This window comes from Phodopus roborovskii, unplaced genomic scaffold (genome assembly GCF_943737965.1).
Source record: "Phodopus roborovskii unplaced genomic scaffold, PHOROB, whole genome shotgun sequence".
NCBI classification, from domain to species: Eukaryota; Metazoa; Chordata; class Mammalia; order Rodentia; family Cricetidae; genus Phodopus; species Phodopus roborovskii.
The window spans coordinates 27,017,943-27,044,910 of record NW_026126567.1 but is presented as its reverse complement, the minus strand read 5'-3'; the positions used below and the strand labels follow the sequence as shown (position 1 = coordinate 27,044,910).

Sequence of the window (26,968 nt, the reverse complement as noted above, 5' to 3'; positions counted from 1 at the left end):
AAAGTATTTAATGTAAGAATGACCTAACAATATGGTTTTCAAGAATATGAGACATTTGGAAGAAATTATACACAAGTACAGTTGCATAGAATATAATTAAACTGCAAAATTAAATTTAATCATTGATGGTAAAAAAGGAACCTTCTCCTGGCCTCTGTGAGCATTGCATACATGGTTCACAGTCATACATGCAAGCCAAACTCTTTTTTTATTATTTAATTTATTATTTTACATGTCAATCCCAGTTCCCTCTCCTTCCCTCCCTCCCTCCCTTTTACCCTCTCTGCCCCCCCACATGCACCCTGACCTCCCTCCCCTCCCATCCCCCATCCCAATTCCACATGTAGGGCAATGCCATCCAGGTGGGGTCATGAACATCTGTCAGGTCATTTGAAGCAGGGACTAAGACTTCTCTCCTGTCTCTAGGTTAAGGCAGTATTCCTCCATTGGGGATGTGTGCACAAGGTCCTTTTGTGCACCAGGGTTACATCCTGGTTCCACTGTCTGAGGTCCCTTAGACTGCTCAGTCATTCTGGCTGAGACCCATATTCAGGGGGGGCCTGAGTCAGTCCCATGCTGGCTTCCCAGCTATCAGTCTGGGGGCCCATTAGCTCCTCCTTGTTCAGGTAAGCTGTCTCTATGTGTTTCTGCAACTTGGTCTTGTACTCCTCATCTGCATCTGGATTCTAGTTCGACTCAGTGTTTATATATGGGTGTTTGCTTCTGTTTCCAACAGGTATTAGATGAGGGCTCCATGGATAAGTTAGTTGTTGATCTCAATATCCAGAAACGGCATTTATGGTAACCTTTCCACGATTGTTCAAATTGTTAGTTGGTGGCAGTCTTGCAGGTCTCTAGACTTATCTTTAGGTTCAGTTTTCTCTTCAAACCAATATTGGCTCCCTCTTTTATGTTCTCTCTCTTTTTTTTTCTCTCTCTCTTTCTCTTCTTACTTCTATTCCTACCCTGACTCAATCTTCCTAGTCACACATGTTTTCCTCTCCTCCCCCCTTCTTTCTCCTACTTATCTCTCCATTCACTGCTCCCTACTTCCCCTGTGTTCTGGGGGACTTGTCCCTTCCCCCTTCTGTGAGGGACTTTATATGAATCTCTTAGAATACACCTTGTATCCTAGTTCCTCTGGTGGTGTGAATTATAGGCTGGTGATCCTTTGATCTAGGTCTAAATCCATATATGAGGGAGTATATACCATGTTCTTCTTTTTGTGACTGGGTTACCTCATTCAGGATGTTTTCTTCAAGTGCTATCCACTTGCCTGAAAATTTCAAGATTCCATTATTTTTTTCTGTTGAGTAGTATTTCATTGTATAGTTATGGCACGTCTTCTTTATCCATTCTTCAACTGAGGGGCATCTAGGTTGCCAAACTCTTAATACACATAAAAATAAAAATAAATAAATTAATTAAAATGTTATTATAAATAATAATTATTTATTATTTATTTAGTTAAACAGACTGAAAATATATATACCTTATAAATTTCTATCTTCATTATTAGAACAGCCATTCTGAATATCTGGAGCATCTCATTGAATTTTACACTTTAATTATCAAATATATCTTAAGCACTTGTCCATTACCTAAACAATCAATGGCACATTCAAATCTAGAAGACACAATTAACTTTTCATCCTCTTTTATGACCAAGTATCTTTTACCTGTATTCTATTCTTCCTCGTCATCTACTCTTTAGCTTTTCTTGTTTTCTTTTCTACATACTTAATCAAAGAAATATTTTCTTATTTTATCAAAAGTGAACAAATTGATATTCAAATGTCTATACCCCACCATCATTGTGCAAAAGTTATGATTGGTCATCATATTTACAAATATTTAAAGTACTTAGCCAATTTTGTAGGCTTTCCTTCATATAGAAATAGATGGAAGTAGGCAATTTATTCACTTCTGTTATTAGTGTTGATTGAAATATATTTACACTATTCTGAGTGTTGATTAAAATACTTTGCTAATTTTTATATTGTTGATGAACTTGATATTATTGAGATACAAGTGTAGAAAAACTCCATTATAGATTTTGATAAATGTATGTGATGCAATAGTATCATTATATTTTTATGAGTAGCTTTTCAATTTCCTGACCCTCTCCTCGCTGAGAATATATTAAATTTATATATATTTGTATATATATTGTATATATTTAATACCAATGTACTCTGTAATTTCTGAGTAGCTACACCAATATTTACTTATCTAATCCTGAAAATACTCAATATTTTATTTTTGTCTCAAGTTTAGAATATTATAATTTTTAATTAGGCCTATAATTTGTCAGGTATGAAAGCATCTGTACTTATTTCATTCCACTTGACTATTAAAATGAAGAATTAACAAAACATATATTTTAGGGAATCCAAAAGCAAGAACTTGATACTGTATGTCCTCAGGAAGTTGCTTATGTCCAGTCACAGCTAATGTGAATGTGTATTTTATAAAATGATTGCTTAGACTGTATTGCTACAGAAAACTCTAATATTTGTAACTATTTTATCCATTAAATTATTCTCCTCACATTGTTTTACTTGTAACTATCCACAACAAATACATATACTGTTTATTGAATTGATGCAATATACTTCATCATTGTAGGTTTATTCTCTTATTGATATTTACCCTTGTACCAAAAGCAAGCATTTTTGTAGGAGTGTTTTTTTTCTTTTATTTTTTGAGTGATTAATACTTTTTTTTTTTTTGAGTGATTAATACTTGGGACTAAAGGCTTAGAATTACCGGTAACTCTTGGTCTTGGGAATCTAATGTTCTTTTCTGACCTCACTTGTGCCTGTCCTATTATTCATATATTATGTACAGGTATACATATTTACATAATTAAAACATATTAAAAATTTAATAAAATAAATGCAATATATTTTAGCACAGTTTATTATCTGCCATAATTAACTAGGTGGATTACTGATAAAACCAACTGCCTCTAAGTAAGGAACAAAAATAAATGGCTAATGATTAAAAAGAAAAGCAATAATTGTAGCTTTGCTTCCCACTTACATAACTGTAAGAACTTACCATTTTCCCCTTCAGAAAATAACAGTCATGCTCTGTGAATGGTACTGAGAGGTGTTATAGTTCCTTTCTTCTATGATTTATCTTGTCAGCTTTCTTCTCTCCTTTGCCTGTTGAGTTTTCTACACAGCCCTCATCCCCATGATTAAAAAAAATAATAATAATCTTCCTTCATTTTACTTTCTGTTCTTTTCAATGTCAATGAATTACTTCTCTCATTTCCTGTAGGTAAAATGAGGTTGGGAATACCTTCCCAATGAACAGTATTAGAAAATATTTGAATGATATACTGGATGATAGAAACAAATGGCCATAAGGTATTTTATGGCCACACATTTTGGCAATTTTACTCTGCTTGATGACATTTCTTTCCATGTTCCCATCTCTAGGCTGTCATAAATGTTAGATTGAGAGTGATGGAACTCAATATAATGTTCTGGCTCTGGAGAGTTCTCTCTACCAACTTGGTACTTGTCCTTGTGTTGATTATCTATTTCAGATACTAAAAGTTGTAAGAAATACAGCTATCTGAGCCTCTGACTTAACAGCATACTTTGCATGTTGGTGCCTGTTGATAAGCTGCATATGCAATCTGAATAACCACTTCTTGGTCATGAAATGCAATAACAAGCATTTCCAATTCTTCCAAACTATTAATGACACCTACAAACACAAGTCATTTGGTTACTGGTAGCATGTACATTTGTACAGACCATTGGGAAAGCGCATTTTTAGAAGTTGTTACATTGTAGTTAGTTCTCAACAGTGTAACTATTGAAGTCTAACTGCATTGCCATTGGCCATGCAAATAATTTTGAAAAAGTCAATTAAAATTGTGATGTACCTTACATAGTTAATGACTTCCTTTTAGACACCAGTTTTCTCTTTGAAAGATTCAAATTAATGATTGAATGGTTCTCAAGGACAGACAGGATTTCTGAAACTTTTTGTGAATATAAAGACGCTTTCAAATCAAATAAAGGCAAGGATTCAAGAATATACACTACCATTTCTTGTAGACACTAGCATGTGGCCAAGAATAATTGAGATGGCTCTAGCTGAAAAAGTAAATGAATACTTAAATCATTAAAATTGAGGTGAAAACTGAATAAAGAATGACAATAAGTAAGTTCAAACACTTTATCCCATGAATTAGGTTTATTTAATCCTTTACCACAAAATGTGAGAGGCCTTTTTTCCCCCTGAATGTGCTTTTCATAAACCAGAACTGATGTTCTGAAAGTAAGTAATGTTTTTGTTTATAATTTTCTTTTGAAAGTCACTGTTTATAAATATTCATTTTCTCACCTATAATACAGTATACTCAAAATGGCTGCTGGTTATTTTACAGGAATCATTGTGATACTCAGAAGATATATATATATTTTATACAATAGAAAATTTCAAGTTAGTAATCTAAAAGCCTATGTAAGATATTAGATGAAACATTATAGATTAACTCTGCGAATTCAGTTATGTTTGTTAATGCATGGTATTCTTAAAAAGGAAAGTAATATTGTATAGCTACTTTAATCCAGTGTTTATAAATGTACATTCCATAATGTACATATCTGATCCTCATAGCATCGTTTCACGTGCTAGTTCAAATATTACTAATTTTTAACAGTGAGAAAATTATAATTCAGAAATTTTGATCTTTTTTTCTGAGATTTTTTTAATTCAAGTAAGTTAAAGTCTTCCCCTTAGTTAGATATCCTTATATGATTTAATTACACTATTTGGGAAAAAAACAATTTTCTCAGTATTATTATGTTAATTGTGTTTGTACTGTGGAAAATTGAACTAAGGACCTCAGCCACACTGTGCAAGCATTATCCAGTCCAAGTTCATCTTTGGCAGTGAAGGCATACTTCAAACTAGGCAACCACACCGTCAGATAACTTTTATTAATCCTAATTTTATTTACTCATATTATTTAGTATAAAAATCTAACACCAAGAAAATAAAAATAAAAGGTAAAGGGAGATAGCAAGAAGTAAGAAAACATTTACTGCTTCTCAGTACCCATATTGGAGTGGAAAAAATTACCTGTAACTTCAACTTCAGGGGCTCTACGACTTACAGAATCTGCAGGCACTACCATACACAGAGTAGACACATACACATAAACAAAATCAAAACTTTCAAAGGAACAAGAAAAAGCACTGTATTTGACCTCCTGACCTTTGGAAATCATGTATAATTTTAAGACATTGATTGAAGTGATTATTGTATTGTTAAAATAATCATGTTCAAGACAAGTATTGTATGCATGAGTCACATTTGATGCATATCGGAGTCACTTTTACATTGCTGTGGCTAAAACAAAACAAACAAGATAAACCCATGACCAAAGAAATTTATAAACAAAAGAATTTGATTTAAAGCTTACAGCTCAGAGAGCGAGCCCATGACCATTGTGTCAGGGAGCATGGCAGCCATGGCATTGGAGTAGTAGCTGACAGTTACTTTTCATCCACAAGCAACAGGCAGTGACAGCAAAAGGAGCTGGCTCTACCCCAGTGACACACCACATCCAGCAAGGTCACCTCTTAATCCTTCCCAAACAGTTTCACCAAATATTCAAATAATGAGACTGTTGGTTGGGAGGGGGCACTTTTGCTCAAATCATGAAATGCGATAAATATGCCTTTAAGAAATTGAGCCTACATAGAAATATAACTAAATTTGTCAGTGCTACATATACATTTAAATTATTGTATATTAGTTATGTCTATGGCCAACAATATTGTTTGCAGAAAGGCTGAAAGTACTTCTATTTCGTGTTACATGGTTTTTCATAGGCAGAAAAATTACCTGGTTTAAGTTTTAAGTTAAAATCACTTCTTTAAAGCTTCATATTGATTTTGTGAAAGGTTATAACATCATTTATGGTTACAATAGAAAGATATGATAATAATGCATTCATATAATTTTTAAATGTTTTATACAATCATTTTTATAGGTATTAATCTTTATAATATATTTATTTTAACATTTGATTCATCTTGCAGGATAGGATCATTCCGGTTGTATCCATACCCATACCAAATAGAATGTTCTTACAAAGACAGAAGCCAGTCTTTCCAAATTAATACATCTTAAACATTTGAAATGAATGCATTGGTGTTATTACATATGCCTCTCAAAATATTCATCTTTGTGGTACTAAATAGTCAAAATAAAATATCAGAATCTGCTATAGATCTGTCATATTTTACTTGGTAGACACAACAAATAAAAATATATGGACTTTATGGACTACTCTAGAGAAAAATTACCCATTTATTTGTTAATTATTATTATTTTTAGATGTATGACACAATTAAAATAACCTATTCTCACCCATTCTTTTTTGGGGGGATTTATAATTTTTTTAATTTAATTAATTTTTAATTTAATTTATTATTCTACATGTCGATCCCAGTTCCCTCTCCCTCTCTCCCTCCCTCCCTCTTTACCTCCCTCTCACCCTTTGTGCCCCCTCTCATGCACACTGACCTCCCTCCCCTCCCATCCCCCCACCCCAATTCCATATGTAGGGCAATGCCATCCAGGTGGGGTCATGTAGATCTGTCAGGTCATTTGAAGTGGGGACTAGGACTTCTATCCTGTCTCTAGGTTAAGGCAGTATCCCCCTATGGGGGATGTGTTTGTAAGGTCCTTTTGTGCACCAGGAATACATCCTGGTTCCACTGTCTGAGGTCCCTTAGACTGCTCAGTCCTTCTAGCTGAGACCCATATTCAGGGGGACCTGAGTCAGTCCCATGCTGGCTTCCCAGCCATCAGTCTGCGGGCCTGTTAGTTCCTCCTTGTTTAGGTCTGCTGTCTCTATGTGTTTCTGCAACCTGGTCTTGTCCCTCTGCTTCTGGATTCTAGTTCGACTCAGTGTTTAGGCATGGGTGTTTTGCTGTTTTGCCTGCATGTATGTGTGAGGGTACCAGATCCCCTGGAACTGAAGTTACAGAGAGTTAGGAGCCCCCGTGTGGGTGGTAGGAATTGAAGTTCATTCATTCTTAACTTTTTTCTTTCAGAAAAAAAAGAGCATATTATTTTTTATAAGCAGATATAGTAAATCTTAAAAAACTTGAAAGTAAGTTATTTTTACTTTTTCATTTGGTTTTTACATACTTTCTTTATAGTCTCAGTTTTTTTGTTATGCGGACACAAGCACTTACATTACTAAAATTTTTGTTTCTGTAATGAAATCATTGATGTTAGATGCCTATGAAGAAATGATGATATTTCACTGAGTATTTTATTCCTTTTTTATATTTTTAATTTTATGAAATATAGATCCTGGTCTCATAAATATAACTTGATAATATTATCCCCATCCTCTTCTCCTCCCAGTTCCTCAGCATCTTTCCTCCTCTTCAGATCCAATCTCTTTCTGTTTTTCATTACAAAACAACAGAGTTTATGAGGTAACAATCAAACATGGCAAAGCAACATACAAATACGATGAAGTATAAACTGTCATAACAAAGCTGGACATGGCAACCCAACAGGAGGAAGAGATAATAGAGCATGAGAGTCATAGACCCATCCATTCTCACAGTTAGGACGCCAGTAAAATCACTAAACTAACAGATATAATACATAGGCAGAGGACCTGATGCAGGCCCGAGTAAGCCCTATCCTTGCTGCTTCTGTCTTTGTGATGTCCTGTGGTCCTTTGCTTAGCAGATACAGAAGGCCTTGTTCTCCTATCATCTACCCACTCTGACTCTTAAAATGTCTGTGGGGGAGGGGGTGTTGATGGAGACCTCCCATTTAGAGTCTCTCTCACATGTTATTTGTTTGTGGTTTTTTATTTTTGTTTTGTTTTGGTTTTTGAGACAGGGTATGTCTGTGTACACATGGCTGTCCTGGAACTAGCTCTGTAGACCAGGCTGTCTTCAATTTCACAGATGTCCTCTTACCTCTTCCTTAAAATTGTGAATCATCAACACCGAGTTTTGGAGGCACCACAGCTAGCCTGGCTGTTTATTCATTCTTAGTAATCGTTGATGACAAAATAATGTCAATAATGAACACAGGACATTTCATCAAAATGTAGAGACAGTAATACTCTATTATTTTTTGTCTGTCATGAATAAAATTTCCAGAAATAAACCCATGTGTGCTTGCCACACCTCCATGCAGATCTAACCAATTTGTCTTGGACTTTGTCTTCATCTGCAATCAGTGATAGTAGACTACTCTTTATATTCATGAGATGATAAGTCACTGCTATATGACAGAATAAGATGGTGACTTAAATGTTTGATGAATAAAAGTTTAAGGCAGTGCTTGTAGAGTTTGTTTTGTTTTGAAGATAATTTCTTGTTGTGTGATTCAGGGTGGCCTCAAATTTATGATCTTCCTCCCTTAGTCACTAAAGAAGCTGAGCTGCAAAAAGTTTTTCCTCACCCAACTAGTAAGTATTTTCTGATTATGGAAATGATTTCATATGTTGATGTATTTTTTTAAACTCATTACTCTTTAGGTGAAAAATGAGAATAAAAAAACTGAGAATGATCAAATGAAGTCATTCTGAAATGTCCACCAATACTTTTTATTTCTAGAAATTGTTTATTTAATCAAAAGAGTTAAGTGTCCTAAAACTATAATTTAATTCAATACTTATATTGTATTATAAATGAAAATGCAAAGAAACATTTCATGTATCACGCTAGCAGCCTCAATGCTGAATGTTAACAAACTATTTTATGTATGTCCTCCCCTCATCTCATACAGAAACTAACCAAGGAAACATATTGACAAATGACAAAGGGAAAATTTGTACTAACTTTCTGATAGTATTGCCTTCATGAGGTATTAATCTCTGTTCTGGCCATTTCTATACTTTGTATGGAACTCTCATCTAGAATATGGGCTTACGTTTAACTGTCAACATTATTACTGAAAATATTTGAAAGTGCAGGGTGGTTTATCAAGTTTTTCTACTATTCTAGTGTATACAATTTTTATCAAGCTTCTAAGCTGATCAGATTTTATTAGTTTAACTTTTTTTTATGCAATTATTTTTCAATATGTGTGCTAAAACTGCTTTTGAACAGTATTATATTTCTGTTGGGAAGAAATTTTGCTCGGTGTAATATACAATTCTAAATGCCATTTTTTCCCTTCACTTTTTAAAAATCCAGATTGTGGTATTAATCGTATGCTATGCGAAGAACACTTATATCAGAGACAGATAAACTTCTTTGAAATTCTAATTTTTCTCCTTTACAAATAGAAGACTGTAAATTATTATTAACCTCTCCAAGAAATACAAACAGTAGGAATGTAAGAAGGGTTTTCTGTAAAGTGCTATATGACTTAAATATACAAAAAAAATAAACGTGGTACATATCACTGATGAGGGTAAGTTGTCTGTAATCACTGATGACATGTTAAAGAAATGTGGCTTCTGTAGCTCTCCTTAGCTTAGCAGAATTAGTGTTCAGAACTTCACATTCTCTTCTCCTAAAAGCCTGCAGTTAGGATTGCCCTACATTAAAGTCAGTGTCAACTACATAGTCAGTTTTCCCAGCAAGACTTCCTAAAAGAATAAGTATCCGGCTTTTCTGATTTTCCTCTTTCCCTATTTCTTACAACAGTCACTACATTTGATTTCTTACCTCATCTAATCTACTTAGAACAAGTTGGTCATCTAATGGCCAGATCTACAGATTAGGTTGAGTGCATTCCCACCAGCTTCCAGTGTCAGAGTAAGTTGGGTAAACTGTCGTATTCATTAAAATTCAGCAAAAGTAATTGAGAGTCGTTAGAGAAAAGCCAATAAACATGGTTTTAATTTCTAACTTTGTAACTTACTAATGGCTTGGCATTTAACAATAAATTTCTCTTCTTAAGTTTTTTGCCTCCATTTTCAAAATGGGTTAATAAAAGTAAAGTTGTGTATAGTCTAATAGGTCATGGTGATTAAGAGACTGTGTTGCCCACTTGACGCCATGAGAGAAATATAAGTGGAGGCATTCAGCATTATTTCATTAGTTGAAATAGCTCTGACCTGACAAAATAGTTTTAGTTTCTCCTTATTTTTTTTTGCATTACATAAGTATTTCAATTGGAAAAGCATGGTGAATTTTGTTTAAATATAGTTTGACTGACTCTGTTAATTCAAATTACACCAAGACTAATATTTTATACCATGATGCATTCAATACATTATAGTAACAAGATAGATTTAATACTGCAAATATTATAGTCACATTTTTAATTACCACATGGGTTAAATATTTAGTTTCAAGGGAGGAAAAATCACATGTGGAAACTATTATATTTACTCAAGAAAACAAACAATGATCGGACACTATGATCAGCCAGAGGGCTTTCAGTTATGTGCTTGTAAGACTGTATTTGTTTACACACTTAGTTTCTTCTGATTTATTCATTAGACTTATTTTACAAAAATGAAACAAAATATTTTTCATCCACAAAGAGCCACCTGACTGAAATGTTAGTTCAAGCTTTTTCTAGTTTCTGGCTATTGTGACTAGAACAGCAATGAACACAGATGAGACATATCTATGTAGTAAGATGTAGAGTCCTTAGGATGTATGTATCTAGTCACTAAATTAGATGTTCTATTCAGCTCTTTGAGAGAACTGCACAAGGATTTTCATGGTGACTTTTCCAGATTGCACTCACTCCAGCAATGAAAATGTGTTTCTCTTTCTCCATGTTCTCAATGTCATCTGTTGTCATTTGTTTTAGTATTCTTGACTTAGCCATTCTGACTGGAGCAAGATGGAATATGAAAATAGTTTATTCTTAATTTACTTTCACTGATAAGTAAGGATTGAACATTTTAAAAAGTGTTTCTCAGGTGTTGAGTTCATTTATTGAGATTTCTGTTTGGTTCTATACTTCATTTTTCAAATTGGTTGCTTGTGATGTTAAGGAATCCCACCTCATTCATGTATTGTAGATACCAACTCTCAGAAGTATAATTGGTACAACTTATTTTGTATTCTTTAGATTGCTGCTCTGGTCAATTGGTGGTATGACTTTGCTGCACAGAAGACTTTAGCTTCATAGGACACCATATATTGTTGTTTTTAATCCATGTGATATTGTTCTATGGACAAAGTCCTTTCGTGCCAGTGGGATCAAGTTTATTCCTTATTTTCTCTTCTATCATGTTTAACTTATTTTATCTTTTGTTGATAGCATGGCTTCTCTCTTAGGATTATGATTGGTCAACTTTATGCCCATAGCCCTACTTGGTAGATGCCTCATGGTCTGTCCTGGCATCTCTATTACTTTAGCTGAGGATTTCCCTTCATTTCTTAGCATATTTTTATAGGGCCTCTCTGCAGGGACTAAAATGTTAATACATATTGACTGGACTCAGCTGCCCATTCTTGATGCCATCAAGATTGCATCATGGATAATCGAGGACCAGTATGCTCTGAACAACATTGTCAAGTTTTGCTGCCAGACTAAGACTGTAGTCTATGTCGCTTGGAACAAAGCTGATTTACCTTCTTTTTGTGGTAGTTGCTGTCAAGGGGTAGGAAGGCACATTATCTTAGTTTCCATTTCAACAAATTTAATCTTTACAAGATGGAGACTCCAGTGGTAGGGTTTGTCTTTAAAATACCTTCCCTACTACACTCATGCAACCCGTGAGGGTTCTATTTAATTCTGGCCTCTAGTAGTGACCACTGCTTCTTTAGCACCAACTGGAATACTCTCCTCTCCTGACATTTGGATTATTTTTCATTTCAACTCCACTCATGCTTGAATCACACAGCAGAGTAAAGCCAAAATCTTGACAAAAATCTCACAAAAATGGCTCATCCACAGCACAAATCCTGAGTCCTTGACTTTCTTTGAAATCTTAGAACTGGGTCTCATCTATTGGCCTTTCAATCACAAGAAAGTCACACAAGATTGTATTAATTCTGTTTACAACACATAATGACTCTCCTGGATCTTTTTTTCTGTTATAGTGATAAGGTACCACAGCAATGACAGCTTAGGATAGAATGCATTTACTTGTCTCACAATTCTCAGTTATAGCCCATCATTATAGAAAATTCAAGGCACCAAGAAATTGAAAGAGCTGATCATACTACAACCAGAGTAAAGAACAGAAAGATACTAATGTTCTTACTACTGAGCATGAGTGTATTAAGATAAGCTCTGAGTGGGTTTGACATCAGAATAATTAAGAAAAAGTATAAGTATCAGACTTTGTAATCATTTTCATAAATTTTATTTGATATAGTTGTTGTAACATGACTATGAGATCATGCTTAGTAATAACCTCCTACCTGTAGCTTTTTTTTTGTTTTAGGTTTGAAGCTACTTGATTAGTATTAGATTGCTAATAAGAAACTAATTTGTTCTCTAATCATAAATGCTAGAATGTGAAGTAGTTGTCACAGTCTGCTGCTCGTCAAAAGCCAGAAAGCTAAGAAAAGATAGGCTCATTAACAGGAGTGTGTGCAAGGGGAAGACAGTTTAGGAGAAAATTAAATACCAGACATTTATTTGTTGTGATACATGAGTTCATTACAGTATACATTTTCTCAGTAGTTCATAGATATTGCCTTTGGATTTAAGGACAATTGTACCCTTAAAGGTTAACAATTCTTTGAATGCAATGACAGACAGGGGGGAGATAAGACATTAAAAGTATTTTGAAATGTTCACAGAAGAGCAAATACCAGCAGAAATGGCTGCCTTTAAGATATTTCATTATCCATTTCCTGGGATATATGCACAGTATCTACCTCGAAGAACAAATTTCATACTAACTGGGAATGACTTACAAAAGCAGTGTGTCTCAATACAGAGTGAGCTGTATAAATCTTTTTGATTCTGTTTTTCTTTTTTTTTTTTTTTTTGAGAGAGAGAGAAAAAAAAGATATTTTATCCAGTAGATCATAGTTTATCCTTAGTGTAACTCTCAGGATCCAGAAAAACCTAAATAGCCCAAGCTCAAATGTGTTCAATATGAAAAATACAAAGCTTATGATTGAGACATTAGGTTCTGGGGATATTCATGATTCTTAGTAGATTCAGAATTTGGAATATTTGCAAGAAAATGCTAGCATTGATGTTCAATTTTTACCACAATAATGGCTTTGGACACAGACTCAGCTAAGAAGTGAACAAACAATCCTCAGCTCCTATGTCACGATAGTCAATGAGCCTCACAAGGACATAGAAAAACTTGCATCTCTCTTCACAGCTTAAAGTTCATGGAAGTGTTCCTTGGCAGCATATAATTGAGAATGAGAGGTATTATGGGACAGTTTTTTTTTTTTAAGCTTTGTGGGTTCTTCAAAATATTTAAGAGGACAGGAAGGGAATAAATGCTGAGTGGCTGCTTACATTTTCATCCATGTTTATATTTACAACCATATCTATCCAATCCACTTATCACTCCTCTATGATCTATTTTATTATTATTTGTAGATAGTTCATTTTTCTAACATGGTGAATTTGCCTTTGCAGACACTTATAGACAGTAATTCATTCTCAGAAATGTGTCATCATATAACATCACCATTTTCAAAAACACCATAGGGTTGTGTTTACAAAAACTAGAGTATTTCCCTCTGAATATTTAAGCTACATAGCATTTTTCTATCACTCTCAGATGACAAATCTCTAATTCCAAATATCATAATCATTTATTCTCCTGCTGTAAGCATGACTTCACTGTTTCTTCCATTATAAGTTTTAGTCCCATAGTCAATAAATGATTTCTACCATAGACCCAAATATTACAAGTTTCATGACTGTATTTATTGATTCTTCAGTTCATTAATCTGAAATTATATCACAACAGTTATCTTTTACTATAATACCATCCCTGATATTTTGACATTGTCTTAAGTAGTCATGATAGCTTCGTGCCTGCAATATAAATAGGCCATGCTTGATTTATTGTCATATAACCTGTTATTATACCATTTTTTCATGGTTTTTCCACATAATTTGAATTAATATTGGGGGTTTTTATTTCAGCAGAAGATTTCTTATATATTTCTATTATTTTTAAGGATCACAAAAAGAAGTTACATTTTCAGATAGTCAAATGCAGACATCTGATTACAATGAGACATCACCATGAACATGCTATAGATAAACACCTTTAGGAGCATGCTGAATGTGGAGAAATGGAAGTTGATTTGAGTCATAGCATTGGTGAATATAATGTGTAAATATTCTTAGGCTCAGAGATCAACATGCATTCTGTTATTTAGGTTCCAAAGCACTATGGAGTTTTACTAATACAAACTTTTTTACTTAAAAATAAAATTCTTGACTCTCCTTTTTTCCTTGTCTCGTCTTCCTCATCATTCTCCCACACACTTTCCTGTTCCATTATATTCTCCTTTCTCTTTCTTCTTCCATCCATGTTCATATTTACTTTCCTTTAATATCATTAAAGGCTGTACTATGTCCTAATAGCATTTCAAATTAATGTGATGATTTTCATATTGTTTGCTTTTCCCACAAAAAAGTTTTAAATATTATTAAAAGTTAATAGCTCATTTGAAAAATATATACGTATATGTTAAATTTCCTGATTATTCTTTTAGGGATAGTTTAAATCAAATCTTCCAGAAATGGTATCATACAATTAAGTATAATTAGGTAATGTTAAAAGTATCATCCATATAGACTAGCCTACTTGGATTATCTTAAAATATAATGAGATAAAATATAACAAGACAAAATTAAAAATAGTGTCACATTGGAGTTTGGTAAGTCAAATAGATAAAAAAAGAACATAAGAGAAGGCACAAAAAAATTAGAGACCAACTTGATGGTCCACTCAGAATCTTATAAAAACAATAAACTGGCATCCCTAACACATAGGCAGTGAACCTGGCATAGACACGTGCAGACACTGTGTTTCTGCCTTAGTCTCTGTGACTTCATATGAGCTTTGACTATGTTGATTTAGGGGGCTTTGTTTACTTGGTGTTTCCATCCACTCTGACTTCATAACTCATTCTCTTTCCTCTTCTTCAGGGTTCCCTGAGCCCTGGGTGGTGGGATTTGATGGAAACATCTTAGTTAAGACTGATTGTCCCAAAGTATCTCTCTCTCTCTCTCTCTCTGCATAATGTCTGTCTGTGCATCTCTGTATCTATCTGTTCCTATCTACCACAGGAGGAAGCTATCTGATGATATTTGGATGGCTAAGCAAGGCACTGCCACATGAGTATATCATAATGTCATTAGGAATCATTTTATTGCTACATGTTTTAGCACAGTAGTATTTGTTTTTACTCTCAGTACCTGGCCTATATTGTCTCAGATTTTTGGTCTACAAAGAAGCTTAGGGTATGGGTTCCATCCTGTGGAATGAGCTATAAATCAAATCATGTATTGGTTGGTTACTCTCATAAGTTTTGTTCCACCCTTGCTCCAGAATACCTTGTAGGCAGAACACTATTGTAAATCAAAGGTTTTCTGGTTGTCCAATCTTTACCTTTATCTATTGGTAGCAGACAGAGTACTTCCTACATCAAAGGTGTTAACATGTAAGGATGAAGGTCATATACACACACCAGTTCAAATTTCTCATATTCAATGAGTTTTGTGGCTATCGATTTAAGCAACAGGTCCTTGCTTTCAGTTTGTGGGAACAGTCTATAGTCTTGGCAATCTGTGTCCTGTGTTGTTTGTGGATTCCCATGGCATGCCTATGGCTAATAAGTCAATTATATTTAATCAAATCCTGCTACTGAAACTTCCTTTGGTGACAAAAGATAACCAGTTTGGACTGTCTCCCATTATTTGCAATTTCATTTAGATTGTTTTCATATATGATTATATTTTAGAAGGCTACTCCTGTATTAGGTTTCTAAAATACCTCCATTGGCTCTTAGTTTTAGCTGACTCTCCCCATATTCCTCCCTAATCAATTTCTCCCCATTTTCCAGTTGATTATTCCATTTTAGTCCCCAAACAACCATATCTACCTATTCTATTTCCCTTTTATAATGAGATCTTTTTACCCTCTAGACCTTTACATTGTACCTAATCTTTGCAGTTCTATGGATGGTTGCTTGGTTATCAATGGCTTAACAGCTCCTATGTTCCAGTGTCTCAATTGGTTAGTGTGTGGTACTTATACAGCCTTACAAGCAAATTCACAATATATTTGTCTTTCTTGATCTGGTATACCTCCCTTGGGATAATTATTTTTCTAGTTCCAAATGTTTACTTGTGAATTTCAAGCTGTTAGTTTTCATTTAATTAATTTGTTTACTTTATGTGCCAAATGCAATTCCCACCCCCCAGTCTCCCCTCCTCTCCCTTTATCTCCCTTCTGTGCCTTTTTACTCCATTTCTCTTATGTTTCTTTTCAGAAATGGGCAGGAACCCCATGGGTTTCAACAAAGCATGGAATATGAAGCTGCAGTAAAACTAAGTACCTCCCCTTGTATTAAGACTGGACAAGGCAATACATTATGGTGATTATGTTCCCAAAAACCATGCAAGGCATTAGGGACAGCCTCTGCTCCTGTTGTTAAACAGTTCTACCGGTAGACCACAACTGTCACATACATGTAGAGAGGGCTTGAGTTGGATCCATGTAGGATTGCTGGTTGTTGATTCAAACTCTGTAAGTTTCTACGAGCCAGGCTAGTTGTTTCTATGGGTTTTCCCATGATGTCCTGGACTCCTCTGCCTCCTACAATCCTTCTTCCCTCAATTCAGCTGGATTCCCTAAGCTGAGCCTAAAGGTGGACTGTGGGTCTCTGCATCTGTTTCCATCAGTTACTGGATGAAAACTCTTAGATGACAATTAGGATAGTCACCAATCTCATCACAGGGAACGGCCAGTTCAGGCTATTCATCTTCTCTTTCTAGGAGTCTCAGCTAGGTCATCCTTGTAGCCTTTGGGTATTTCCCTTGCATCAGGTTTCTATGTGACCCAGAAATAACTCTTTTCAATTTCTGTCTTTCAATACTGTCCCCTTTCACACATCACCAACCCAATCCCTCAAATTCTCATCCCCATCTGCCCCCAGTCCACACAGGATATCTCTTCTATTTTCCCTTCACAGGGAGATCCATTCACTCCCCCCCCCCTTGGGCTTTCCTTGTTACCTAGTATCTGTGGATATGTGGATTGTATAACTTGGTTATCCTTTACAGCTAATACCAACTTGTGAGTGAGTACATACCTTATTGCCTTTCTGGGTCTGGGTTACCTCTCTCATGATGATTTTTTCTAGTCCCATCCATTTGCCTGCAAATTTCCCAGTGTCGTCATTTTTAACAGCTGAGTAGCACTCCATTGTGTAAATCTACCACTCTTCCTTTCTCTGTTCTTTGGTTGAGGGGCATGTAGGTGATTTTCAGGTACTGGCTATTGCAAATAAAGTTGCTATAAGCATAGTTGAGTAGGTGTCCTTGTGGTATGATTGAGAATCATTTGGGTATATGCCTTTTTAAATGGATGAGTAAAACTCTGTTCTCTAAATGCAGCACATTTTCTCTATCCATATATATCCACATATTTTTTCCATTGAAGGCCATCTAGATTATTTACAGTTTCTGGCTATTATGAATAGACAGCAATGAACAAAGTTCAGCAATTGTCTTTGTGGTAGAATGAAGTATCTTTTGGGTATATGCCCGAGTGGTAGAGTTGGGTCTTAAAGTACATAATTTTCCATTTTATTTTCTGAGGAACCAACATATTTCTATAGCAGCTGTCCAAGTATTCACTCTCACCAGCAATAGGAAGTGTTCCCAGTGTTCCAAATCCTTGCCAGCATGAGCTGTCCCTTGTATTATTGATCTTAACCATTGGGACAAGTGTAAGAGTGCATCTCAAAGTAGTTTTGATTTGTATTTCCTTGATGGCTAAGGATGTTAACCATTCATTAAGTGTTTCTCAGCCATTTGAGTTTGAGTTTCCTCTATTGACAATTCTTTGTTTACATCTTACCCGATTTTTATACTGTGTGATTTGCCCTCTTGATAGTTCTTTTAGATCTTTGTGTGTTTTGGATATTAGTCCTCTATTAGATGTGTAATTGATAAACATCTTCTTAGATTTGGTAGAGGGCTGCTTTGTCAGAATGATGATATCTTTTGTAGTGCAGAAGTTTCTCAGTTTCTTGAGGTGTCATTTATTAACTGTTGTTCTTAGCAACTATGTTGTTTGTGTTCTGATGAAACAGTCTTTTCCTGGGAAAACAAGTTCAAGGCTCTTCTTTACATTTTCCTTTATCAGGTTCATTAGATCAAGATTTACACTGAGATTTGATCCATTTGGGGTTGAATTTTGTGTAGGTTGACACCTAAGGATACATTTGTACTGTTCTACAAGGAGGCATCCAGTTTGACCAGGAAAATTGGCTTAAAATTCTGTCTTTTTCCTAGTGTGCATTTCTGGTTCCTTTATATAACAAAACAACAACAAATAAAAACAAACAAACAGAAAAACATGTGTCCTGAGCTGTGTGGATTTATTTCTTGGTCTCAATTTTACTCCATTTACCATTTCCTTTGGTTTTGTATCAATACTAATACCATTTTAGTGTTCTTCTTGTTCTTTTTATTTTAACAGATTTGTAGTACTACTGAAAATCAGGGATGGTGATATGTCCAGTAGTTCTTATTTAAAGGTTTCTATTATTTCTCTATGCAATATGTCATCATATCTCTATCTCAGAAAAATCCTAACTTTTTATTGAAAACACACACACACACACACACACACACAGACAATGTAAGTGGTTTTCCTTACAGTTTAAATCTATTTCAATTTTAAATTTATTACCTAGTAATTGTTTTATTTCTTTCAACATAAGTCATTGATGTAAATTTTAAGGGATTTATTAAATTCACCTTCTAATTTCTTAAAGTTAATGAAAAGCTATAAATTTTCCCCATCTTTGTAAGACAAAATGAGACAAGCTTAGTTTCTCAAAAGATGGCAAGAAAACTGTAGTGATCTGATCTAACTGCTTAGCCAGTAGATTCTGATTAGAAGCCATTCACAAAAGTGATGCAAATTCTATTTGCCAAGGAATTTCTAATAATGCCATGAAGCCACTGGTTCAGAAGACATTATTTTATGTTCATTTTTTGATCTCAGAAGTTAAGAAGAACCTCTGCACCTTATGCAAGTCTATTTGAAGTGTCTTTTAAGATGCAATTATTGAAAAAGTTATGTTCAAACAAAGCTAATATGATTTGAAAGGTTTAAAATATGAGATCTGCTTGTATATGTGCAAATATATTTGCATATCACCTGTATTCACAATTTCTAGGTGGTAAAATACCATGATATATTATGTATAAAAGTTTTTTTTGTTTTGTTTTGTTTTGTTTTTCATACAGGATTTCTCTATGTAGCTTTGGAGGATGTCCTGGAACTCGCTCTGTAAACCATGCTGGCCTCGAACTCACAGAGATCCACCTGCCTCTGCCTCCCAAGTGCTGGGATTAAAAATGTGTGCCCCCAACGCCAGGTTTAAAAGTATTTTTTTTGTAAAGTCTTTTGTACTGATTCAGACATTGTGGGAATTCACTGAGCTATGGATTGTTAAATGATTGTTCTGTCATTTAGGTTTTCCTCACAAGAATATGTGATGAAGCAGTATAGTAGATTGAGTAGCATTTGTGCCAAAAGAAGATCTATAGAATAGCCATACTTTCTCTGCTGTTGAAAGAATGACAGCTCAGAAATCATTGTAAGCTGTTTAAATTTATGCTGCTGACATGTGCTGGGGCTTAGAAACAAACTTATAACTTCTGACCCCAATCCATTTCTTTCCTCACTATGGTTTTCCTTGAGACAAATGATTTTTTTTTTTTTTTGTCAGTGAAGGCAGAACTTATTTCCAATTCATCTTTGCGTCCTCATAAACCTACAGGGGGAAGCATGTGACTCAGATAAGAGCATGAATTTTAAAACCAACCAAATGTTAAGTCACCGAGCCTTGTGATGTTTATGAAGTCACAGAAGGAAGAAGTAGAATCTACTGTACCTTCCAGTGCATTAATGAAAAAATAATCACCAATGGCTAGTAAAGCTAGTTCCCTACTGAAAATTAATCTAACAGGGTGGTACAGTTTGCTGGGTCCCTATATGTAATCTTATTTCTCCCTTTCACACACACAAACATCCCCAACTAAATGTCTCTGTGTCTCTGTTGCTGTCTCTGTCTTCGTTGCCATCAAGCCCACCTGCTGCTCAGCAAATCTTGAGATTGAAGCTTGCTCTCTGGTCAACCTACTAGAGTACTCATCATTACAAAGAATGTAAATTCTTACTCTTCCACTACCAGTAACCAGCAAATGCTTACAGCACCTCAGCTGGTGGGGGGATTGCATGTGCATTTGCCCGCTCTCTATGTGGGTCTCTACAACTGAAGCTTGCATAGGTATTATGCACTTGTCACAATGATCAGGAATTCATATATGCATCTGCCTTGTTGTGTCTGTAAAATGCCATTTCCTTGGTGTAATCCATCCCCTCTGGCTCTTATAAACTTTCTGCACTCTATTTATCAAATATCTACAAACCTTAGGGTGAGATATGTTTGGCCAACTCAAGTGACTAATTGAATAGGTACTTACTGGTGGCTTCTTTTATGATGGGCATTAGCTGGAGTGTAAACTAGAATAGTGAGATCACTGGACAGTTTTCTTGAAGATTAGAACCAAATTAGAAATAAAAACAATTAAATATCACCTATAATAATTTAATGAATGAATATTCTTATTGGATATAGATCTTCATGTTTCTCCAAATCAAGTCTTATAGTAGAGAGAAAAAAGAAATCTTTGCAAATACCCATGTTATAACTATCATATTCTTCATTCACTATTTGAAGTAAAACACAAAAAAGAAATCTCTACATATATACAATTTCATTACATGCTAATTCTTTAAGTGTACCTGCAGACAACTAGCCTTTACTATAAAATAATTTTCATATTATTTTTCCACCATATTTGATAATTACTGATAAAACTATCTAAAGGCTACCTAAAATAGGTTATTTAAATATGTGTGTAAGTACAAATTTATAGTCAAATATATATAATTAATATAATAATATTTTCATGTAAAATGCTTAATGATTTAATGAGAATGATAAAATAAAAAGGAAGGCTACCCTGGGGTTCATTAAAAAACATAATGTTGCTCTGTGATTAGAGATGGTCTGTGGTTAAGAGTACTGTGTGCTCTTTAAGAATACTGTGGGTTGAGTACCAGCACTTACATAGTGACACAAAAATGTCTGTAATTCTAGGTCTAGGGGATCTGATGCCATTTTCTGGCTTTCAAGTGTACCAATGGTACATAAACATACTCTCATACTTGAAGTAATATAAAATGGAAAACTTAGAAATGAAAGAAACCCTCAGTTGTGGTAATATCTTTAATGTGAACTTGAAAGTTGTTTTAAAATGTATCCCTGTCATTCTGTTAAATTTTCTGTGATGAAATTGCATGTTCATCAAATGTAGAGAGATTTTTAAATCATAACAAGTAAACATTGTAAAACATTCTGAATTCTTGAATTGCAGAGAAGTCACTCGGTTCCAAAGGGATTCATGGTAAATTACAGAGCACATTGATATTTACATGGATACTTCGTGTTTCTAAGGTACAAAGAGAGCTGTGCACCATCTTCCATTGGTGGGAATAGCTCCTGCCAGTGTGATAATGTTAACACCACAGGGGCTGCACTTGAAGTTGGATTCCTTTGAGTGAAGTCCAGTTGATCAAGGCTACATTTTGTGTGTGTGTGTGAAGGTTTGAGTTGAACTGTTCCTCCCTTCCCCAGCTTCTCCTAGCTACCTGATATTACTTGACTTACATTCTGCTTCCCTCTTCAAAGGCAGAAATTGTATCGCCCTCACATCTGATTCTGTAATTTCATCTTTCTCTCTAACCACTGCCTGTATTTTGTGAGTTCCCTGGAGCTATTCAAATAGTACAGCACAATTTCCAACTCTGTAGTTCTTGATTATGTCTGTAATGTTCCATTAGCCATGTAAGATGACACATTAAAGAGTTCTGTGGCTCTAAGCCTAGAATCAAAGACCATCAGTCATAGGATTTATCAAATATGATTTACCTGTCTAGTTTTGATTTGACAAAGTTTCTTGATGTATCTGTGCTTTAGAAATATATGAACTTCACTTTTTTCATATTGTGTTTTTCTTGTAGAAAAACAATCTGTACCCTTCAATATGGGAAATACTTGAATATTTATCTCTGTTTTACTTTTCTTTAAAGTAATATATAATAACATAATTCCCTTCTTTCTTCATCTGATCCCTTTCATGTATACTTCCCCTTGCTTCTTCCCCAAATACTTTCTGTGACAAACACACACACACACACACATTTTTCTGTTATATAATATATATGTACATAATACATCCCAGAATTATATGTGTATACATATAACACACAAACACTCACACACATACACACACACACACATACATATATATATGTGTATATATATATATATATATGTGTGTATATATATATATATAATTTCAGAGCATACCATTTGGTATTAGTTAATCAATTAGGGCTAAAACTATTCTCCTACTCTCAACATTCATTAATTAGCTGTAGTTTTTTGCCTAAGGGTGGGGCTCCATAAATTTCTGCCTTCCACATTAGCTTGTCTATTGGTGGTGAACTTTTTCTGGTCTTGTTTCGTTAGCCATATTGATTCGGGGACCATTTTTGCAGTGTCTCTGTCAATTCTGGAAGATACAATTTCACAGCATGTTTCCTGGCATTGCGGCTCCTAAAGTCTTTATGCTTTTTTTTCCTATGATGTTCGCCAAGCCTGAGATGCGAGTGGTGTGTTGTAGTTGAGCTGGACACACCATGATCCTAGTATTTTAACCAGTTGTGTTTTTTGTAATGATCTGTTGAAAAGAGAGGTTTCTTTAATGATACTTACCTGTTGGTATGAAGATAAGTATTTACAGTGCAGTTAAAGTCATGTTGCATTAATAAAGTGGAAACAGTAGGTTCTTATTTAAGATACATGACCTCACTAGCCCTCTGTAATTAGGTTTCCAGTAACAGGTGTTTTAATTCCCATTGAGTGGGACTTAAGTCCAATTAGATATAATAGCTGTAAAGGTGCAAAAGTTATAGTCATCTCTTGTCAGTGCAGAAACAGTTTAATTGAGAAATTATTAGTGATGCCACTGAATTTTCAATTATATATATATATATATATATATATATATATATATATATTCCCTATAGAATTGTGTGAATATTTTTTCAAAACATGTATAATGTCTATGACAATATTGCTTATAAAGGATCTACCTGGAGAGCAAACATCTACTTCCTGGATAATAAATAAGAAAGGAATATTCATTGAATGGAATCCTGCAAAGCAATGATCAATGGTTCTATTCTGTTGTCATAGAACAAATGTGCTATTAAGTCACAGAATCCAGAGTCAGCATAATTTTTACGTATTTCAGTACATATAATTCTTTTAAATGTGAAAATCTATTATTTGATAGAAGTCAGGATGATGGCTGTATCTTTGGAAGAACAATAAATAATGGGGCATGAAACCAGATTCTGTATTATAAGCAATGTTTTATTCCTTAATCAGAAATATGTCAATTCAGCAATTTCTATATATTTTATTCATATAAATTTTTATGAACTACAAAAGTAAGGGGAAAAATGTTGTAATCATACTGTACATTTGCTCATGTCCCTTTCAATTAGTACTTGCCCTAATTTAAAGGGCATATTTACTTTAGATATGTATTTAAAGCTTACTTAAAGTTTCAATTTGAAATATTATATCTAGCTAATGCTCACTAATAATTAAAGTTGACAGAGTATTGGTTCTGTAAATACAGTTGAAAATGTATGATAGGATGGTACAGGAAAACTTGGAGGTAAAGATTATAGATGTTCAAATAGGCTGATCTAATTAATGTAATCACATTGCATTAGAACTTAAAAGCAGAATGCTTTCTCTAGTTGAAGGCAAATGAGAGATAAGCTGAAAAGTGAAGCTAAAGGGAAGGAAGGATGAGAAGAAAAGAATCATGAGTTCCAGCTCAAATGAAGGATGAAGAGGGCCACAAAAGAAGTAATGAATACAGGCAAAATCCTGAGTCTGAGATCAGTTCAGTTCTTTAGCCAATGAGAGGAGCTTAATTCCACAACTATATGAAGCTAGATTCTGGCAGCAGCCTGATTGCTTTGAATATGAGGCAACTTCAAAGTTCAGCAACTTCAAAAAGCCATTAAGTTTAAGGGACAACTTTATTGTAGCCTCTGAGACTCTAAGCAAAGAATCAGCTGAGCTGTGCCCTGGGAAAGCCTATATTGGGGTAATAATAAGCACTGTATATGTTTGTGATAACTTGAACCAGGGATATAAATTTAACATATCCATTCTCCATTCTGAACATTATGCAGTATCTGATACATTAGGACAATGTCATTGAATTCTAAAGTGTCTTGTTCATGCTGAGAATTTTGACTGATGTTAACACAAGTGAGATGTATTTTAGTCACACTATAAGTACAGATGTAGTATACTCTTCTGATAACAGACACAACTCTAACCATAAGCCTAGGAAACAACTCCTAATTAAGGTCTGGGTCAAAAGTGCAGTTGGAAAATTCTTTGAGTAAGCACAGTGACCAGATTTTGAATTATCCTACCCACGTCAAACCCAGGAATAGCAGTACATGTCTTTAACACTAGTGCTGAAGGGTGGGACCTGGGATGACAGCAGGATTACCTTGATATCTTTGGCAAGCCAGACTCATTATCAGTGAGTTTGGGGGTCAGTGAGAGACCATAGTCCCCCAGATAAAGTAGATAATGATCAAAGAATATACCAAATATTGATGCTTGTCCTTCACAAGCACACAGGTGCAGAGCAACCAGCAAGGACATGTGCAAACATACACTCCTGGTGCACTTATAACACACACGCACACACACACACAAACACACACACACACATACACACACACACACACACACACACACACACACACACGCATGCATGCATACACACCACAAACATATTTTTTTCAAATTGGACAAGAAGATTTACAAGTCTTTTAATGAAAATATATTGGAAAAGCTCTAAAGAATACAAATATGTGTTAATATTAAGATGAATAAGTTAATGCTATTGTTTTTGCACAGATGCTATGATTTCTTTAAAATCATTGTTCTCAAAATATGATGTAATTGGCTCTGAAAGCAAAGATATGTTTTCTTTTTTTTTAATTTTTCTAGTTTTTCATATTAAAATTAGTTTTCTTTAAGCTACTGCCAGTTATTTAGTACAAATTATAATTTTTAAATTGATTTTCTTCCTGGTGTATTGGATTTTTTTTTAAAATTCTTCTCTCATACATTCTCACTGCTACCTCAGGGGGTCCCCAGTTACAACAACCTCCATTAATACTCTGGATATTATTTGCCATTTTTATGCATTAACATTTCGGGCAAAGTACAGGAAGAATAATGACACTTGAAACTGCTTTTATGGTATCATAGCTCAATTAGTGACTTAGGATCAGTACTAGTAGTTACAGTCATTTTATCTTTTACTGACATTAAGAAAGAAATAATCTAGTTACATTTAAGTATGTCATAAGCTAATAATGCATTTAACTGTAATTAACTTGATGTTGTAAATAATTGACTTCATGGAAATTTTCTATATATTACTCCTTAACAAATAACACAATAAATAGGAAATATTCGCAAAGCACCCCTGAGCCTATAAAATTCATTTACTGTCTTAAGGGGAAACAGATATATATTTTGGGAATTGGTTGCTGAATTAGAAGCTTTTTGTCACAGGAAACCATTTTCACTTGGAAAAAAATAACTAATTTAAAGTATTTAAACTTGAGTGTTTGATTTCTTCTTTCCTTTATATTTTCTATCCCTCAAGTTCTACATTGCTAGTTCAAAAACATTGATCTACACACACATTATAACCATAACATAAAAATTTCACAAATGTTTTTTATACAGGACCAGTTTCTACTTCTAATGGTATATAATATTCTTAAACACAGACTTCTACAATTCTCATTCCTAAAGTTTGAACTAATGAGAATTTTAATATAAAAGATATTGTGATAGACACTACAAAGCATAATATAATACACTTCTGTTTTTAATATGTAGCTGCACCTTCATGGCTAATTTATAAGTTGAAAATGTATCTATGCATAAATATGCAGAAAAAACTTGATAACATAACTTCTAATTCCCCTAGACACCCTGTTATGCTAATAGTTATATCACTAAGAATTCCATTTTACCTTTTAGGTTAACAGGATTCCACATACCACCACCAGTGACAAGTACCAAATCTGTGTTCTCACTACGGTTGACGAGTGACTTTGCTGTTAGTGCGCATGGATTTAAAGTATATTATGAAGGTAAGTAAGTTATTGTCATGTAAAAGATACCAATTCCCAGTTTAATGTACTTAAGCCAGAATTTTCCAGGTGTTTTTATGGAATACTAATTACCATAAGGATCATAAAGAGTGGCTGAGCTCAAATAGTTGTCTCCTATCTAATGAAAAGATGGCTTTAAAAAATATATGTGTTTGCCCAATGAATGTATGTACAACACAGATACGCAGCAGTACCAGTGGTGGCCAGAAGAGGGTATCAGGATCTCTAGCCACAAGGATATTGCTTTCTCATCAGTTACTAAGGTAGTATAAATGGTGAGTGTTAGAGGACTTGACTTTTTCACATCCATGCTACGCCTTAGGATAGAAACAACTCTCACTCTCCTTTGTTTACTTAAGAGATAAGAATTAAATCAGTATAATGTTTAAATGAACCACATTTTAGAGTAAAATACACTGTGATCAAAGAGTG

At 34.4% G+C, this 26,968-nt stretch overlaps 1 protein-coding gene across 1 annotated transcript in view; it reads left to right on the top strand.

The window, feature by feature from the left end:
- Positions 1-26,968, top strand: part of Csmd3 (CUB and Sushi multiple domains 3) — a 1,059,412-nt gene that overhangs the window by 139,004 nt on the left and 893,440 nt on the right. The window contains exon 3 of the mRNA XM_051202442.1: positions 26,403-26,515. Coding sequence (XP_051058399.1) covers positions 26,403-26,515 — 113 coding nt within the window. The remainder of the gene's footprint in view (positions 1-26,402; positions 26,516-26,968) is intronic.